This window comes from Amphibalanus amphitrite, unplaced genomic scaffold (genome assembly GCF_019059575.1).
Source record: "Amphibalanus amphitrite isolate SeventyFive unplaced genomic scaffold, NRLGWU_Aamphi_draft 000508F_arrow, whole genome shotgun sequence".
In the NCBI taxonomy this organism is placed as follows: domain Eukaryota; kingdom Metazoa; phylum Arthropoda; class Thecostraca; order Balanomorpha; family Balanidae; genus Amphibalanus; species Amphibalanus amphitrite.
In genome coordinates this window covers 388,829-408,357 of record NW_024882002.1, presented here as the reverse complement: position 1 = coordinate 408,357, position 19,529 = coordinate 388,829, and the positions used below count along the sequence as shown (strand labels likewise).

Genomic DNA, 19,529 nt, shown 5'->3' with positions numbered 1-19,529 from the left:
GTGTACAGTTTAGCTCAGCACCGTACCTGTGCCTGGGTGTTTTCATAGGGTGTGTTTTCCCTCAAAGAGAGGGGTGGTGTTGTGTCGTGAATTTAGTTGCGCTGTTCAGTGTTCGTATCAGCTGCGCCAGAATTGTGCGAGGTTGCTTTGTTATTTTTAGGGAAGACCCAAGTCGTGTCAGCTGATTGCAAATTCCGAACCGGCGCCAAGGTGATTTGTAAAATGTAGACGTTTCATGCCCACGCGTTGTAGTCGTGCTTAGTTTCTTATTTGATAGGCACTACGATTGTAAGAACGCTCACCGCCCTCTCGTCTCGTGTTTAGTCACCGGCATCGGCCCACTACTAAGTCCGGGGTGGACTTCCGGTAATGGCGGCGTAGGCGTTGGTCACGTGGGTTTTTGGCATCTTGTTGTGCGGCGGCCAGAATACATGTCCGGCAGTTCCGGTGATTGTTTTCGGCCGCCCGCCTCTCACGAGGCCACAGTGAAGAGGCAACACAACACCTTCGAAGCACATTTTTTACCTGACAACGGCTACCATGGCAACGTCGCCTACCTTAGCCACTGACATCTGCAATAACCCACAGTCTACATACCAAACACATGCAGGCGCTTATTAACTCCAATAAAACGCATTATTTGCACACAGCGCTCATGCATCATGAAGACGTCCATATAAGTTCTCTATTTTATTCACAAATAAATTATCAATCATAAATATTACAATTTGTACCTTTTAAGTGCGGCGTGTTGAGTGTACACTACGTTTCTATGGACCTGTTTGGTACTTCGCACACACCGAACAGTAGAGGTCAACGAATCCGAATCCAGTGACGCGGAACAATGAACACTTATGTCACATGAGCTACTGCTTTACGAGTATCGTGGTACGCTTGTAGTGCTAGTTGTCTAGGCGCGCAGGCGCGCCACGTACTCAATCATAGCGTCATACTGGAAGGAGCACGTGTGGAACAGCTTCTCGCAGGAGTCGGCGCCGAACTTGTGGCCCATGAAGGCGGCATAGTCGTAGGCTCCGCGCGCCGACTGGAGGGCGTCCACGGCCGGTGCCTCCGGCTCCCGGCTGTAGGAGGTCACAGACAGGTCAGATCAGGTCAGGTCAGGTCAGGTCAGTTCAGGTCAGGTCAGGTCCGGCTCCCGGCTGTGGGAGGTCACAGGCAGGTCAGGTCAGGTCAGGTCAGGTCAGGTCAGGTCCGGTTCCCGGCTGTGGGAGGTCACAGACAGGTCAGGTCAGGTCAGGTCAGGCTCTCGGCTGTGGGAAGTCACAGACAGGTCAGGTCAGGTCAGGTCAGGTCCGGCTCCCGGCTGTGAGAGGTCACAGACAGGTCAGGTCAGGTCAGGTCAGGTCAGGCTCTCGGCTGTGGGAAGTCACAGACAGGTCAGGTCAGGTCAGGTCAGGTCCGGCTCCCGGCTGTGGGAGGTCACAGACAGGTCAGGTCAAGTCAGGTCAGGTAACAGGCAGGTTATGTCCAGCTCTCGGCTGTAGGAGGGTCACAGGCAGGTCAGGTCAGGTCAGGTCCGACTCCCGGCTGTAGGAGGTCACAAGTAGGTCAGGTCAGGTCAGGTCAAGTCAGGTCAGGTCACGTCCGGCTCCCGGCTGTAGGAGGTCACAGGCAAGTCGGGTCAGGTCAGGTCAGGTCACAGGCAGGTAGGTCATGTCCAGCTCTCGGCTGTAGGAAGGGTCACAGACAGGTCGGGTCAGGTCAGATCAGGTCAGGTCAGGTCCGACTCTCGGCTGTCTAAGGGTCACAAACCGGTCAAGTCAGACCAGGCCAGGTCAGGGCAAGGTCAGGGCAGGCCAGACTAGGGAAAGGGAAAGTCTGAGCCTTTCGGCTCCCTACTTTTGAATTGGACCTAGACAGGTCAGGTTAGCGCAGAATCTTCGGTTTCCCACTCCCGGTAGGGTTACAGGCGTCAAATAGAAAAAAGATCGAGTCACCCAGGTCAGTACGATAAGGATAAGATATAATAAGGATATAAGATAGAATACAAGGATAAGATAGAACAGTCGGAGACCGGAGTAAAGACGTCCAGGAAATGTCGTGATTGGAACGGTTACTGATCAACTTCAATCTAGGCCAGCATAAGAGTTGTCTGGTCATAGGAGAACAGGACTGAGCATATGCGATACTGAGCGACACAATACATTTGATCAGGATCTACGATAAAGGAAGGGAAAGTGTGATTTAATTGAAGGCCGTAAGTGCCCACGCCCCACCAGGAAGTGCAACGGACCATGCTAGATAAGGATTAGAAAGTCACGCACGGATCATGAGCCAATAATAATAAAACTGTGGCATCATTAACATTACAACACGCAGAGAGCTCGCCGTTGCACAACTTTATGCTTCTTTTCTGCTCACGTACAAAACGATACACTAGTCCTTCGCACAATACCTCCCCCATAAAATCAGATATGCAAATTCATGCAACTGAGACAGAATATAGTCGGCCTTGATCTCGTTGCTGAGCAGACTTCCCGCTCTCTCTACCAGACAGCCCTCCCTCCACCCCCGCAGACGGCTGCCCTCCCCTACTCCTTGTCTGATAACAGTACACTCCCTCCTCAGCGATGTCGATCTCTGACAGACACTCTCCCCGTTACTCGCCCTGTATATCCCCCTCCCTCCCTCCCCACTCACCCAAAGATGTTCAGGATGAACTTGTCGTCTTCGCCCAGCTGGTCGTCCGGCTTGGCCTCCAGCAGGCAGACCAGCTTCAGGGCGCAGCCGTAGCTGTCTGAGGCCGCCACCAGGTTGAAGACGGTGTCCTCCTTGGCGACTTCCTCAACTGAGCGCTTGTGACGGCGGCGGCCGCCGGCTGCTACCAGTCCGCCCAGGCCGGCGCCCAGGGCCAAGCCGCCGATACCGGCTAGAGCTACGGCGGCCGTGGCGGCGCCTACACCCACCGTGCCCGCCGCGGCTGCCGTGGTGAGCACGATCACGGCCTCGGAGTAGCTGGCCAGCACGGCCACCGTGAGCAGAACGAGAGCGCGGCAGTTCATAGCTGGAGGAGAGAGAGGGAAAGAGAGAGAGAGGAAGAGAGAGAAAGAGAGAGAGAGAGAGCGAGAGAGAGAGAGAGAAAGAGAGAGAGAGAGAGAGAGAGAGAGAGAGAGAGAGAGAGAGAGAGTGAGAGAGAGAGAGAGAAGGCGTTAGCGGACGTCGAGCTGAACAGCGTCGGAAGAAGGAGCGCTGGCATTCTACCGGGACCAATGACAGAACCTTGACCTGCCCTGGTGACCTGACCTGGGGACCTGACCTAAGGTCACAAAAATTATTTGTCGATTTTTTTTTTTTAAGCTCATATGCTACACAGGCATTCTCGTATTTTGGCTTAACTATCTAAAAAAGCTGTTTCAAGTTTATGACTGTGGCGTCAAATTTAGCTTTGCAGGATTCTAGAAAAATGAGCCCTGTGACAACATTGAAAGAGCTAGATCAAATTTGTCTTACTTCGAAACATGCCAAGCTGATGGGGAAAAAGGCGCCGAAAGTTTCGCGTTGCTTACATCTCTAAGCGTTCTGGAGCTATTACATATATTTGTTAAGGAGCTCCCCCCCCCCGCCAACGAGGAAAACAAGATCCCTCAGTGCAGCTAGTATGAGCTATAGGTATACTACGTTCACATCGACAAACAATAAAAATCACAAAATAAAACAGGGACTGTAATACGGAACTATGCTAAAGAGGCGATTTTGAGATGAGAATAGTTAGTACACGCCTATAAGAAGAAATGTTCTTTTCCTAGATAAAAAAGACGTAAAATGCAAGAGTTTTATAGCCAACCATATAGAAAAGTAATGCAAATGGATTGCTTTTCGATGGATTTTGTAAACCGGTGGATTTTGGTGAACATGACACTTCTTACTTTGAGTAAACTAACATTTCTCGACGTCATGTGAACCAAAATAATTTTTGTCTCCACTTAGTTGCGCATGTAATAACAAATGCAAATTCTGATTGAAAGGGGCTCTTAGAAGTGAAATTGTGTTTCAGAGATCTTTTGTATGATTACTGCATTGGAATAATCCAAATTAGTACAGCTCATTGAACAATAACTAATAACAATTTCGGAGGGCTGCTTGATCTGGGTAGTGACTATTCAGGAGACTCGACACAGTGGTTGACATGACCTTACACCATCCCACCACTTCCATTCCCTTCCTCACCTGGGTCGGACAGTAACTGTGCCGCTGAGTCGAGTCGAGAGAGTAGTAGTCTCGCCCTCCCCGTGCCTTCACCGTTTATATGCTGCAGCTCCGACCGGCGCTCGTTGAAGCAGCCAGAGATCGTCGCCCCGGGCACCGTCTCCCGGCCGGCGCCCATTGTATGTAGGCCAGGTACTGACGCAAGGCGACCGCCCTTCCCCCGGTCCCGGTGTGGAGTGTACCCACGGAAATGGTGTTCGTCTGCGTCCCCAGCGAGCCTGTGTGTCGTCCTGTGTGCCGACCACGTCAGAACACACAGGGGCGCCTTCCTGTGACACGTCCAGACGCAAAATAAGGCGGGTCACGATCCAGCCAGGGTAAGGTCGGCCGTCAAGCCAGTCATGTCAGGCGTAAAGTCCGCCGCGCCGCCGAGCCTCTCTAGCTCCATTCCAACCACCATGATATCGCTCTACATGCAGTACGCTCAGTGTGTGTGTCGGTAGACTGCGGATGGTCAGTTGGTAGGTCTGAAACAGCCTGACTGGCTGACGGTGACCAGCAACCAGCGAGCTGTGACGAAAACGAATGAAGCCTTTTAGCCGGTGATTCAGACCTATCGTCAATGAATTACCTATGTCATCCTAGTCGGCATTTTTGGGAGACCACTGCCGCAGTTCAAGATGAGATCTTGCATTGGCACTTGAATGCCATTTTACGTGCCACTTCAAGTCATTAAGTCCACTAAAATATCATTTAGCAGCTTGTCATTAAACCTCGCCGTGGCCAGGACGTTCTTAGGCCCCATTAGGCTTTCGATTCACTTTATCACTTGTTTTCCGATTATGGTTGGGCAGTGGGCACCATGGTTTATTCACCACATGGGCCAATAACTAATGATCACTACAGCAAGGACAGGCAAGCACTTCTGAACAAGCTTTTATGGCCTTAGTGGTGACATTAATCAGCTGAAACAGTGTGCTTTTAAGCGCAGTATGATGGCCTACAGGACTGTGATATTATTCCACGTTTCTCTGCGGAATAGCTTGTATTTAGAACCATTTGCTATTTGCCGGATTTATTGCAGCATTGTACCGCACTGGCCGTGCACAGTGCCACCAGGCCATAATGAAAATGATTAATTCATCCCGAGGAACATGCCACAATGCTAAATGTCCTCCGTGTACAACTGTACAGGTATTGTCACTAATTCACTCTTTGTGACATACAGTAGCCACTATTGATATACTTTGCGTTGTGCTGCAAACATACGAGTATAGCAGTGGCTGGCGTGGCCGTATATTCCCTGTGCGGGCACCCGGCAATCCGGCGCGAGGTGCTAAACTTTCCAGAGGGAGGGAACAAGAACCCGCCATCTAAGCCCTTTACACTATTGAAATGGCCCTATGAAAATGCACCGGTGTAGGATTAAAAATTACAGGTGCCATTTCTGTTGAGCACTGATTGGACCATTAGAACAATACTGTTACGACTAAAAAAGGATAAGGTCAGGCTAAATAATAATGTCTAAGCATCAACACAATGTCGTAGACCACTAGCGCAGGCAACTACCGTATGATATAGTTCTAGACAAAGTTACCCTTTACACATAAATCACCCTGTTTGTGACACAATAGCTTTTGATGTTCATCTTAGCATTATATCCACGGAAATGTCTTACCGTGTGCCCTCGCTCTCAAAATACACTATACAGTCACGGTGAACTGGCAGTTGGCAGTTGGCACCCAATGGCATGTAAATATCTCTGAATGCTGGATGATGCAATAATACGGCTACTTCCTGGCGCAGGTGCACTCAAACACGACCAGCACGTGGTGACAAGGTCTCGAGGACGGCACACGGAATCAGGGACCTTCGCTCGAACGGCCAATCGAGGGCCCGGTCAAATAGAGGAGACCCACGAGCCATGGCCGAATATATAAGTCCTGTGCTGAGGCTGATTCAAGTTCAGTTGGTTGCTTCCTTGGGTATTTTAACTTCCAAAACCTCGGTGAGTTTTAATTGCAGGATCTAGCTGGCTTGTCGAGATAGCGCGACTGTAACATAGGTCTCATTTATTTAATCACTTGTTACGTATTATATCAACTATTTAACAGTTTTTAGAAAGAGTACCAGTCCTTCTAGGTTTTATTTAGGTCATCTAAGCGGTAGTCCAATAGTAAGAAGTCGAAACAAGAATATTATATGACTAACATACAACGAGGCACACAACAATGACATGGTGACAGTGCAGAATAAAACGATCCCCTTTGCTTAGTCATGAGGGGATGGCGGTTGCAAAATTGAACACAATCTATTTAGTCCTGTTCTCATTCCGCAGTCAAGATGCACTTTTCTCGCGTCGTCGTGGCCCTGACGGCCCTGCTGCTCACCGTGGACGCCACCTTCATCATCGGCACCGCCGGCACGGTCGGCGTCGGCGCCGCCAGCGCCGGCGTCGCGCTGGCCGGCGTCGCCGGTCTGGCGCTGGGCGCCGCGCTGGTCGGCGGCCTGGCACTCAGCCGGCGCGGCAAGCGCTCGGTGGCCGCGCAGCAGCAGACCGACATGGTGCTCGACATGGTGGCCGCCGCCGACGTGTACGGCTGCGCGCTCAAGCTGGTCTGCCTGGTGGAGGCGCGGCCCGAGCAGCAGCTCACCGCCGAGGACGAGCTGATCGTGCAGCTGTTCGGAAAGGCGCCGGCCGCGCTCACCGAAGAGCAGGTCAGCACGCCGCGTCAGGCCTACTTCTACGCCGCCTACCTGGGCAGCGCCCAGGGCGCCGAAGCCTGCCAGGCCGTCTTCCACACCTGCGAGGTCAGCTACGATGCCATGATGGCGTACGTGCGCGCGCTGCGCTCGTAGGCAGCCGTCGCGTCCGTGACGTCATCGTAACCGTCATCCATCATCCGTCTCATGTCAGTCCGTCATCGGCCGTCAGCCGGGCCGGGTCGGGCCGAACCCCGACCGACCTCTCTCGCCCGCAGCTGCTCCCCCTCGACTGAGCGTGTCAGCGCCGCGAATGTGTCCCCACTGGGGCAAAATTCGTGTGCGGCAGCCTCGTCTTTCTGCCGTTGATATGATATAGACTCCACGCCGTGAGTCGTGATACCTCGAATGCCATCGATACAGTGGGCTTGTGAAGGCACAGTCGAGCAAGAACTTGGTGGGTGATCGATTGTTTAGACATGTGAATGTGACGGTTGTGATCTGTTGCATTATTATATGTAAGTGGCTGAAATATTTCAAATGGTAGCCTACTAAGAATGCATCATTACATTCTTGCTTTATTTATTTATCGTTTCCATGCACCATATACAGTATACCTACACACAACATTGAAAGGACATCATGTAGCGGGAAATGCATTTTTATCTATTCATTTAACCAGCACTATTCATCCGTACTTTTCATCAACATCGTCTAGTTGATTGAAGAGCAACAAATCGTTATAAGAGCAATCGAAGGAAGCCGGGAAGGTTAAAAAAGTCGTTCTGAAAAAGACGCGAGGTGCAAAATCTGTGGTTGAACCCTTGCGGCAGACCTATCGGGTTTCTCTACGCACAGAAAGAGGAGGCGGCGACGACCCTCCCCCATGTGTCGTGTTATGTGTTATACTCATACTATCGTCACGGTGCGGGTAACAAGTCGCCCGACTTCAACAACAAAACAAATAAAAGCATTAATTAACAATTAACATGCTAACAAAAGACTTATTGACGTTTGCAATTTGCATTCCAGTGGTCCCGACAAAAAAAAAACGATCTTCACAGTCGCACAATAACCAGTAATTTCAGATAGGTAATGAATGGCTTTCAGTGGTCCCAATTACGATACAGCTATCCATTCTTCCATTGCCGATACTACACGCACGCCGAACCATACATAACCACACACATGGGACGCCGGGCACCATCACTGGGCTAGCTGCTGTGTGTAAACACAATAGCTTCTGACCCGAGTTTGCACAAAGCACACAATCTAGCCGATCCGTGCGGTGGTGGGGGTCCAGCTCCGCGTCAATCGGTGGCCGCGGCTGGTCGGTGGGGGTTTCGTACCGAGCTCACGGGCACCGGGCCGACGGCACTGCAACGACCGTCAACAAAGACGACCGGCCGTCCACAGGAGCGTCACTTCGGCCGTGAGGGTGTCACTGCTGAGCCGGCAGCCCGACCGTCCGGTGGGCGGGCCGCTGCACCCTTCTACACCCTACACTCAAGTCCCCACCCAACTGCACCCTTCCGTACGTCTGTCAACGTCTGTTTGACCTCTCATCTTCCCGTCTTTCTGGACCATCCTGTCTAAAGGATTCCTTCGGTTCCTCCTTCTTTCTGGTAGTCATTCCTTCCTTCCTTCTGCCTTTCTGTTATCCCATCTCTACATTTTGCCTGGCATATTTACAAACATCCAATTGCTTCAGCGTTCGTCTATCAACCGTCCATCCGTCCGTCTGTCAACGTCCGTCTGTCCGTCTGTCCGTCCGTCCGTCCGTCCGTCTGTCCGTTCGTCTATCAACCGTCCATCCGTCCGTCTGTCAACGCCCTGCCAGCCGATCAGTGTGAAGCACGGGAAGGACAATCATCCAGCTGGGATGGCCCAGCTCATGTGGCAGCTGTGGCTCGCAGTCATCCATTTCAGGTAAGATCCAGTGTTTTTTTTTTTTCTCAGGGAAGGGTGACATGACGTCACTAACAGTAACGTCAACTTTAATGACGTTTAAACTTCATTTTCCCATAAAACATTCGACAGATTTCGCTCAAATTTTCAGGGAACATGTCGAATTGATGTGTTATTTGGTACTGAGCGTGTGCCGTTGCTGGCTTAACCCTATTAGTGGCAGGCTCCTGGCTACCCCCTATTAGTGGCAGGGGGGGGGGGGGCTGTTTACGACCCCCCCTTGATATCTCGAGATCTAACCGGCCGATTTTCAAAATTCAAACGGCATTCGATTTGGCTCAACGAGATCTACATTTCTAAAAAAAATAAAATTAAAAAATGTCAATAGGGGGGTAGAGGGGGGTAAAAACGGGCAAATTACAGATACATTTTAGACTGTTTATCACGGCCAGGTTTCTGAACCAATCTTAACGCAACTTTTGCCGATCGATAGAGAATGAACCAGGAATTCACATGGATCCTAAAAATATGCATTTTCAAAAATCATAGGCGGATACAGATCATTGAGATTGGGGGTACACAAAAAGTATAGTAAATAAGGTTTTTTTCGGTACTGTTTCTAAAAAGGGTGGCAATGGTCTTGTTATGTTACAATTTTCTTATGAGAGAACGACTAAAATTGTATTGGTCATGCATAGGCGGTGTCAGGGCACCTATGTTGGGAGGTAAAAAATGACCCCCCTTTTTGGACGCCTGGATCCGCCTATTATAGCAAAAACGTGTCAAAAGAGGATGCACAATAACTTTGTATATGTTATCACATGATACATTTCATTCACTGTTCGTAAAACTGGTGCAGCATCGTGATCTTCGCCCAAATGACTCGCTTCACGAATAGGACCCCCCAATTCCCAGTAGTCTGGAGCCGCCCCTGGTAAAGTTATGAACTTGAAATTTTCAGGGAATGTGCCCAATTTAGTTTTAGGAAAAGTCAGAAAATTTCAGCATCGTAGCTTCAGCGGTTTCGGAGATATTCCCGAAAAACCTGAGGGGTGGATAAAAACAACCCCCCCTGCCACTAATAGGGTTAAAGGGACCCTCCCACCTTAACATTAGATTTGAGTTGAGATAGCCAAAATGGGGTCCCTGGCTCACAATTACCGGTTTCGGCACTCACACCATCGAGAAATGCCTTAAATCGGAAATATTGAATTTCAAAATTGCAGCATTTTGATTCAGAGGGGCTAATGCATAGGAATACCCCTCTGAATGTGTGACGTCAGCGCAGATATCTAACGATTTTTAAGTGTTTGACTAAAACGTTTTGTAGCACGCGGTGGTACATGCTGCTTTGCGCGCAACAAGTGCCGCACTTTCAGCTTCCAAACAATTGCTTCCAAATAAAGGGGCTAGGAACAGCGGCTATCCCAAAAAGTAAACAAAAGTATAAGTCTAATATCTTGAAAACCGGTGAATATTTTTCAGTGAAATTTGGTAGATATTCGTTTTCGCTCTTTTTGAACCGAGCGACATCACTTTCATGGCAATTCATAAACTTTTTTGAAGGTGGGAGGGTCCCTTTAACCGGCGAGTTGCTGGATGGGTAGGTGGAGGAGGGGCATTAAACGCCCCCACTTTTTTCGCCGCGCTATAGGTAAAAACCGCGCGCCGCAGGCACGCCAAACTTTGATTACCTTTAGAGAATTGATGGAAATTTATTGTTACGAAGTTGAAAAAACCGATTGGGAAACTCTTGAGATATCAGAACAGACGTAGAGACATGACGTTAACGCCATTAGACAGCCAATACATTACACAATTAATCAAATGGCTATCTTCGATTTTTGATTATCGTTTCGCATTTTCCAAAAGCTTAAAGTGAATCTTGACAATTTCTCGGAACTACCTATTACACGACCATGATGCATGCATTTCTTAAATAGATCTATTTCAACACAACACGTACTCGTATGATAAGTAATATGAATGTCACCATCTTCATCTATGCCCAAAAGCACCCTTAAAACATCAGTCGTATACTGCGAATACCAGTTTTGATTTTCGGTGATATAGGTATGCTTGCCTGATTGACCTGACCTTGACCCTGACCTATGCTTGACTGATCCCTACATGGATCTGTCATGCTTGCAATACTTTTAATTTTTATATAAAGGATTGTGCAGTTGTGCACAGTTTTGACAGAGTTTGTGACTAGAGACGCCCTAAGCGAGGTTCTAAAGTCTGTGCTACTGACAGCCTAATTTCAGGCGTTTGACCTGACTTTGACCCGACCTGTGACCACAAAATTCAAATTTCAAATACTCATTTGAAGCGTCTCTTCGCGTTCTTTCGCTTGCCGCTTGGTGCGTTCAGCTGCCCCCTATTGGTTCTCGAGTTATTGGCTGGGGGCGTTTAACGTTCTCCCCCCCCCCTAGCAAACGGCGGGTGGCGGAATACCTTAGCAACTATCGGGTAACGGGTTAACGTGTCAGGAAGCTATTGGCGAACAAAAACGGGAGGGAGCAGATTCTGCCCCCCCCCCCCCCACCCTCCCAGCGGGCGCGGGTGAAGATAATGCAGCTGAGTACCAGTCAGTATGGTATGTGTCTATCATTTCAAGAGCTGACCCTGCGGCGCAAAACAAGGCTATTCGTTCAAGATTTACTTCAGGCTTAGTTTGGCCTATGTATAAAAAGTGCAGCAGTGCACACAGGAATTACAATGGCTTTCGCGTTCAAATCAATCCTGTTGGACATAGCTGCTGCAATGAACCACTGTCCTTCTATTGGTTACAGCAATGATGAGCCTGTAGCGACGTCGACAAACAGGTTACATTGTGAAAAGCACGGGCACGAATGCGCATTGCGCGGCCTCCATTACAGCAGTTCGGTCAGTGGTCACGCTCAACAACACAGTTTTGCATGGAACTACTCGTATGTTTCTATGGAATGCCCGCCGTAAACATAACTATTTTCGTTTTTGCTTGCATTTATCATCCAGCAAGAACATTGAATACGGTCATAACATGAGCATAATTAACATATTTAAGTCAGTGCAGTGCCATAATTTATACAGTGAATTTAACTTACAGTTAATTTTCAGCCATAGATAGGTACAGTTGAGAAAGACAAATAGGGGAAGTTGGGGGAACGCCGAATACTTTTTTTCTGACGCCCGTAGCACGCAAGGTAGACAACATAAGCTATTCTTGTTGGCGTCATTCGAGAGGCCAGTCTTTTGCCTTTCAAACATACCAGGCGCATTTGATGAATTCGCATACCGTTAAGCGCACAAACTAAAAATATCAAAGAAGTGACTTTTTCGGCGTTGCCCCGGACTGCGGGGAAAGCCGAAAATGGGAGAAATGATCTACGGGAATGCCGAAATTGATGTTTTGCTATTTTATCTCAAATTTTATCCAGAATTCGTCAAAGCTGACACGCGTTTTAAGAGCTTGAGGACGCTTGGTGCACACTGGAAGTTATAATTGTGTGATATAATAATAAAAGGCCAGGTAAATCATTCCTTATGGTAACAGGCCGTTGTGTCGGTTAAAAGTGTAATTTGTGTGACTTAAAATACGCGTTGCTATTCTACAGCGGTAAAGTTCACGTAGCGTGCTTTAACGCGCGTAATTGCACGTTTTCGGCATTACCCCAGCCAGCCATACTTTCATTTGCAGGCCCATAACTTTTCAACGTGCTGTACAAATTTCAAATAGGCAGCACACTTATGCAAAGACGTGCTGAAGATTACTTGACCGAATTGGCCAGACAAACGGTAGCATAATGAGTAGGAAATGCAGCTTCGAAGACGCATGTAGTACAAAGGAAACGTACCTTGAAAACGCTCTTGGCGCCCTCACAGCCGAAGTATTCCGAATGACGACTGGTAACAAACATGCGATAATTGGTAGTCACTTAAGCTTCAGAGCATCACTGACAGGTGGCATCCATGTCGTACGGTTTTCGAAATATCTCGAATTTCGGCTTTGCCCCAACTCCGGCATTGCCCCAACTTCCCCTAATGATAAAGAATGCTGGGCACAATTTATCCCCGACTTCAGCCCCACGGGCTTCCCAAACTGAAATATCCTGAAAACCCGACTCTACCGAGTCCCTGAAACACCGCAAATGACATACGGCGAAGCATTGTTATAGCATGGGTGATCGAGGAAAATAAGTGAAAAGACGGTGCGGCGGCCGCGTGCCATAGTGCCCTCGCGTTTCTGGCGCGTAACATAAGGAGAATGCGAGCATACAGAAAACAGACTACGTTTATTAGAAATGTCGTTGTTATATGTATGTAAAAGATGACATAGCTATGTCAGCTCGCCTTGAAACAAAGTGAAATTTTCCATGGGTAAATCTTTATGGCTCACCCTATACGGATAAGGGGAAAACAGAAAATGCACATCGTTCCCTCATTTGAGCAGAATTACGACCGTTTCTAATAATGCCTTTGTGTGCTTACAGCAGTCTGGTGCTGGGTTTGGCTTCAAACGAAAAATTGCCATCAGACTTCTTACATTTACTGCCCAGTACCAACGATTATAATTTATCTGAAGTATTTCCAGAGAACTACGATAAATACATGCTACCGAAGCAGTCGGGTAAGAGCAGCCTTCCTGTGAATTTCGTTACTTTCTCTCGAGATTGTTAAGTGAGCTGCCATGATTTGAAAGGCACATTTAAACAACAAATGGTACAGAAAGTCTTTTTGAATCAGTAGTCGTCAAAATATTGACAAAATATTGACATTGACAAAATATGCCCTGTCTTATTAACGTTTTTTTGGTCTTTCCGTTTCAAAGCCAATGCTGAACTGGTGCCTGAGTTTGAAACAATGCAAGAAGAGTTAACACTTCTACTGTTCTGGTTGAGATATTTGCTTGTTAATGATATGCGGTAGTAAATCCGTAAGAGGCTGACAGTGTCAACCATTTCAGATGGAAGATCAATAAAGATCTATTTCACTTTCGACTTGCAGAATGTTCTGCAGGTGGACGAAGAAAATGGCGTAAGTGGACGCTTGGACTACTTCTAGTTATATCCTAGTTATGGATAATTATTGTAGCACTTGACTCTTGAGCCATGGTTAATTGGTTACCCCTCGCCCCGTTGGGGGGGGGCCATTTTGGCCCCCCCTGTGGTTTTTCCTGAATAGCAAGAAAACGGCGGCGCGCAGCGCCGCCAAATTTTCAGTACCTTCCCGGGCATCAATTTGACACCTTCACACCAAATTTCAAGTCTTAGGTCACCTTAGGTCAGGAGTTATTGAGGTCAAACTGAGGTCATGTTCGAGCAAAAATGAGCAAAAAACATGCAATCTTGAAACGCTCACCAAATCTACAGTTATCAAGCAATTTCAAAGTTCTTTATATGGTCTAGTAGACAAAAAGCGGCGCTACAAAACTGCTATCTCGGATTTTCAAATTTTTTGGTTTTTGACCAAAAAAATTCAAAAAATTGATTTTTTTAGAAAAACTTTGAAAAATCCAACATTTTTCCGAATTTCGAAAAAACCGGAATATATGTGATAGTCCCAGTGCTCTTCTATATACATACCAAATTTCAGATCGATATCTCGTTTTTTGGCCAAGTTATAGCGAAAAAAAACTGTTCAAAAATGATGACGTCAAATTTTTGAACTCAATTTTTAGCAATTCTAGACCACGTACGGCAAAACAAAGACCACCATTGAACTCCCTGTGACGAGCTGCATCGATTCGATACCCATTTTATGCAAAAATATTAACTTTGAAATTTGACCTAATTTGACCTGACCTTGACCTGACCTTGACCTGACCTTGACCAAAACGCGATCTAAGCTGGCCCCAAAGGCTGCCTGACCCATATAATCGCATTTGCCATGTAAAATGGACCATAAAACATGTATCACACGACACTTTCATATTGTGACCCCCCCGTGACCTGACCTCTGTGACCTGACCTGGTATCAGTGACCTCAAATAGCAAAATATGTGTTTGAAGAACATTTACCCATCGATGATTTTCAATGAAATGCATTTTACTCGATTTTACAACGCATTTCTTGAAGTGCCTGTAAACGGTGAAAATTGGACCTTTGACCTGACCTGTGACGTCATCGGTTTGACCTAGGTCAATAAAATTGGGTCACAAGGTAGTTCCCCGTTGGGGCTATCCAACGCCGTTTACCGCTTGTCGCTATGTTGCGTGGTTCTCGAGATCTTAGGGGGGGGCCAAAATGGCCCCCCCCCCAACCGGGCGCGTTGCTCGGCAGAGCCCAACGGGGCGCGGGTTACTGATACCGCATGGGAGTTAGGTACATAGAAAACAAACGATATGTTTCCCTATTTCTAAGCAGCAAGAAACAACAGCTGGTCTCAGGATGCTTATTTTTTGGGGGAAATATGCAGTCATTGTAAAGTTTTTTTTTTTTTTTGACAAGACAGTGTCGAATGTTTTTCCTGTTTCAATATGTGAGAAAGACCCGTGGCAGAACTTTTTAAAGTTTTCGTACTTCAGGCACATTTGGATATGATTAACAAAAAATGAGGCATACAAAAATTATGAACTTAAAATGACATTTGTTTCCAATCTTTTTAGGTGCTACGGTACCAAACGTTCTTTTCGTTCGCCTGGGAGGACCGGCGACTGGTCGTACCAAGATCGGCACGAAACTATTCCAGCATCACGCTCGACTCAGATCTGAAGGAGCGTCTGTGGCTGCCCGACATCTTTATATTCGGCCAGGAGGACTTCGAACAGGGTCGCCTGCTGCAGGACGTCGGTCGGCTGCACCTGCTGACCAGTGGTCACGTGTTCCTCTCCATCTAGTCAGTATACCTTCGGCTGGCTGCTCATGGGATTTAGTACTGAGGTCACGTGTTCCTCTCCATCTAGTCAGTACTGCGGTCACGTGTTCCTCTCCATCTCGTTCAAAGCATCTAAAATAATTACGGAGCGAGCGAAGCGAGCGTAGTCTTTCCTTAGATTAACGGAAATTTCTGAGTATGAGCGGCCGGCCCGCCGGCCGTGCGGACGCTTTTGCGAGGCTTATATCTCAGCAACCACTTGACCGATTTACACGCGGTAATTTTTGTAGGGTAGCTTCATTCCTTCTACCAAGTATTGGACTATTCCCGATGCATGTGGGTGACCCCTTATGCACGTGCCACGTGCAAAACGAAGAGGTGTCAGTTTTGTAATTGTTGCAATATCTCGGTAACTACTTGGCCGATTGCGCTGAAAGTTGGCATGTAGGTAGGCACCCACTAGGCACTGCATATCCATGTGCCAGAGTTGGGGTGCTGCTGCACGTGCGCACGTGCAGGGGTCGTTTCCAGATCTCGAGAACGGCTGGACCGATGGTGCTCAAATTTGGTACACGGTTAGGGACCAGTTAGTAGGGTGCCGTGCACAAGTCAGTTGGGACCCATTTTGCACGTGCGCACGTGCAGGGTGCCGCTTCCAGATCTCGAGAACGGCTGGGCCGATTGCGCTCAAATTTGGCACATCGCTAGAGACCGGTTAGTAAGGTGCCGTGCACAAGTCAGCTGGAGGTACCCCCTCGAAATTTCGCACGTGCAAGGCTTACCCTCTCCGCTCTCGCTCGCTCCGTTAGTCGCCCCATAAGGCGTTATACTGGTTACCTACGGAGCAAGCGAAGCGAGCGGAGTCTTTCCTTAGATTAACGGAAATTTCTGAGTATGAGCGGCCGGCCGGCCGTGCGGACGCTTTTGCGAGGCTTATATCTCAGCAACCACTTGACCGATTTACACGCGGTAATTTTTGTAGGGTAGTTTTATTCCTTCTACCAAGTATTGGACTATTCCCGATGCATGTGGGTGACCCCTTATGCACGTGCCACGTGCAAAACGAAGAGGTGTCAGTTTTGTAATTGTTGCAATATCTCGGTAACTACTTGTCCGATTGCGCTGAAAGTTGGCATGTAGGTAGGCACTCACTAGGCACTGCATATCCGTGTGCCAGAGTTGGGGTGCTGCTGCACGTGCGCACGTGCAAGGGTCGTTTCCAGATCTCGAGAACGGTTGGACCAATGGCGCTCAAATTTGGTACACGGTTAAGGACCAGTTAGTAAGGTGCCGTGCACAAGTCAGTTGGGACCCATTTTGCACGTGCGCACGTGCAGGGTGCCGCTCCCAGATCTCGAGAACGGCTGGGCCGATTGTGCTCAAATTTGGCACATCGCTAGAAACCGGTCAGTAGGGTGCCGTGCACAAGTCAGTTGGAGGTACCCCCTCGAAATTTCGCACGTGCAAGACTCACCCCCTCGCTCGCTCCGTTAGTCGCCCCAAAAGGCGCTATACTGGTGTTTAGAATTGTGTGTGTATTGTGGGAGGCTGCGCAGTGTGCACAACCGGTTTAATTCCGCTGTTTTTTTTTTCAGCTCGTCATATTCGGTTGGCTGCCATCTGGACTTCTCAGCATACCCATTTGACGTTCACACATGTGATTTGATTGTTGGAAGCTGTAAGTCCTATTTTGCCACTGTATTTTACACGTTTATAGTGATAGCATTCATGTGGCCCAGCTCGCAGTTATCTGTGCCGTTTACTCATCCCCCACCTCACAGTGACATTCCTTTACGAGTAGGTATGTGTAGGTATGTGTATTTTATATGTCTGTGTATATTTTTGTCTCTTTGCTGCATGAATTGTTCATTATACATTCGGCCAGCATTGCACCATTTATATTGTAAACGTCATGGGAATTACAACTTATTGTCATGGTTCTTCTCCTTTGTCTTCCTTCGCTCACACTCGCTGAAAGTTCCCTGTGTCACTCATTTTCAGACTCTCAGACACAAGAACAAATCGAAATGCTCTGGGCACCAAGACAACATGCGGTGTTCGAAGGAAAGGCTTTGAAATTCAACACCTTTAGCATAACTTTCCAGAGAGCTGGCCCTCACACATTCTGCATTGGAGAAGGAAGTCAAAGTAAGTACCGTTTTTGGAAACGGGCTCCAAAAGTAAAGTGGATATTTGCCTTTTCTCATCAATATATTACGGATATGTTCCACTCACGATGCATCATTTCTCGGCCTTCCAGGGAGTTGTCGCCGCACGGTGTTGGTGAGCGTGCGTCTGAAGCGCAGCACCACCTTCTTCTTCTTCCACACGTTCTTGCCGTGCGTGCTGCTGGTGGCCACGTCCTGGCTGAGCCTGCTGCTGCCTCCCGACGTCATCCCCGGCCGGATGGTGCTCTGCATCACCTCGCTGCTGGCCCTGCTCACCATGTACACATCCAGTCTGTGAGTACAGGCGAGGCGCTCACCGTTCCGTGCTTCTATCCTCAGGATACTGAAGTCCTTCTCCTCCACGCCGCAACCCCCTCCGGGCTGGACAGGCAACTTTATCTCATGCGGGTTGCTCCCTTGGAGCGGCACCGCTGCTCCCGAGGGAGCGCACCCCGTAGCCGGGTGCAGTGAGTACCTTGGGGCTGGGTGGCCTGTCCTCTGGACGGGCTCAGCCCCGGTGACTCACTAGGGTGCCTGCCCAGACCAATGTCTCCTGGCTATATCCTATCATCCTCCCGGCTCTGAAATGGTCCCATTGGTCATTGGACCGAAAGGCCCTAACCCAACAAAACAAACAAAAACAAAACAAAGCGATGGACTCACATCGAGTCTGTGAGTAACGGCGAGGTGCTCACAGGCTCAGATCTAAGACGTGTTTATCATATACTCCTCCAGTCTGTAAGTAACGGCGAGGCTGCTTCGAAGCTCACCACTCCTTTCGTCTGCTCTGTCTATCTACATGGACATGGACACCAGCCTGTTAGTAACGGTAGTAGCTTAGCGGTTTGCCAGTCCTTCCGTCAGCCCTGTAGGGTACCGTACTTACATGGACACCGGTGAGGTAGCTCCGAGGTCTGCTCCTCCTTCCGCCAACTCTGAACAGTTTGTTCGCTGATGTGCCAGCTGTGTGTTTCCCCATGGGACTCGTCTGATTGAATAAATATCAGACGTTAAAAAAACTCTGAACAGTGGACTAGTTGGAGCAATGTATGTAGGAACGCTGAGTTTACTGTCACTCTTGGTCGATCCCATTTCGCTTCGGTCCGAGCTCTGACCTGTCGCGTGCGTCCTCCTACAGCGGCAGCATGCGCGTCTCGTACATCCGCACCACGGACGTGTGGTTCGTGGGCTGTCTGCTCTTCGACTTCCTCATCATCCTCGAGTACGCCGTGCTGCTATGGGTGCAGAGGGAGCTGGCGGATGGGGCCGCGCGCTGGACCCGCGTTACGCCCTTTCAGCTGCGCAAGGTGAGGATGACTGGGTTAAAAGAGCCGAGGACATGAAGTACGAAATTGCCATGGATGTCATCGATAAGTGCACCTGTAGATAACATTGATGAGATGAACAATGAACATGACACAGTGCGAACCCACGGGAGTCTAAATCCGGACAGATTCTTTACAGTACCTTTCTTTCAGGAAGCGAATGGGAAAGCCGACCCGAAGCCGACCGTCAGCTTTTGGCAGCGCCTCCGGAACCCCCGATACATGGACCACGTGTGCCGCTGGGTGCTGGCAGTGCTGTTCACGCTGTTCTGCGTCGTGTTCCTCGCCTATACGCTGGGTCGGAAAGGAGAAGACGCTGACGAGCAGGCCAGCTGAGGAGCCAGATAATCACCTGCTCTACAACAAATGTGATAGGGCTGTTGGCAGCGCCATGGCTGCTGGCGAACAAAGTCATGCATACTTAGTTAGTTAGAGTGAGAGTTCAGTGTTTTTCTATAA

General features: G+C 48.7%; 3 protein-coding genes across 3 annotated transcripts; 2 read left to right on the top strand and 1 right to left on the bottom strand.

The window, feature by feature from the left end:
- Positions 1-681: 681 nt before the first annotated feature.
- On the bottom strand, positions 682-5,019 carry LOC122392947. Its single transcript, XM_043388329.1, has 3 exons — positions 4,189-5,019; positions 2,662-3,025; positions 682-1,082 (listed from the first exon to the last, which is right to left on the bottom strand). The coding sequence occupies exons 1-3, from the start codon at positions 4,343-4,345 to the stop codon at positions 911-913; spliced, it is 693 nt and encodes a 230-aa protein (XP_043244264.1). The 5' UTR covers positions 4,346-5,019; the 3' UTR covers positions 682-910.
- A 1,486-nt stretch (positions 5,020-6,505) lies between these two features.
- On the top strand, positions 6,506-7,402 carry LOC122392952. Its single transcript, XM_043388341.1, has one exon. The coding sequence runs from the start codon at positions 6,511-6,513 to the stop codon at positions 7,024-7,026; it is 516 nt and encodes a 171-aa protein (XP_043244276.1). The 5' UTR covers positions 6,506-6,510; the 3' UTR covers positions 7,027-7,402.
- Positions 7,403-8,198: 796 nt separating this feature from the next.
- Positions 8,199-19,406, top strand: LOC122392941 (glycine receptor subunit beta-like). Its single transcript, XM_043388323.1, has 9 exons — positions 8,199-8,799; positions 13,254-13,390; positions 13,727-13,797; positions 15,369-15,598; positions 17,173-17,255; positions 17,579-17,725; positions 17,838-18,039; positions 18,884-19,052; positions 19,224-19,406. The coding sequence occupies exons 1-9, from the start codon at positions 8,753-8,755 to the stop codon at positions 19,404-19,406; spliced, it is 1,269 nt and encodes a 422-aa protein (XP_043244258.1). The 5' UTR covers positions 8,199-8,752.
- The last annotated feature ends 123 nt before the right edge of the window (positions 19,407-19,529 follow it).

Bases quoted from the DNA above. Each gene is read 5' to 3' on its own strand.
- LOC122392947 (XM_043388329.1), bottom strand. From the start codon at position 4,345: ATGGGCGCCGGCCGGGAGACGGTGCCCGGGGCGACGATCTCTGGCTGC. The intron at 3,026-4,188 runs GTGAGGAAGGGA...TCTCTCCTCCAG, and splicing joins ACAGTTACTGTCCGACCCAG to CTATGAACTGCCGCGCTCTC. The intron at 1,083-2,661 runs GTGAGTGGGGAG...GACCTCCTACAG, and splicing joins TTCATCCTGAACATCTTTGG to CCGGGAGCCGGAGGCACCGG.
- LOC122392952 (XM_043388341.1), top strand. From the start codon at position 6,511: ATGCACTTTTCTCGCGTCGTCGTGGCCCTGACGGCCCTGCTGCTCACC.
- LOC122392941 (XM_043388323.1), top strand. From the start codon at position 8,753: ATGGCCCAGCTCATGTGGCAGCTGTGGCTCGCAGTCATCCATTTCAG. The intron at 13,798-15,368 runs GTAAGTGGACGC...CAATCTTTTTAG, and splicing joins AGGTGGACGAAGAAAATGGC to GTGCTACGGTACCAAACGTT. The intron at 18,040-18,883 runs GTGAGTACAGGC...GTCCTCCTACAG, and splicing joins ACCATGTACACATCCAGTCT to CGGCAGCATGCGCGTCTCGT.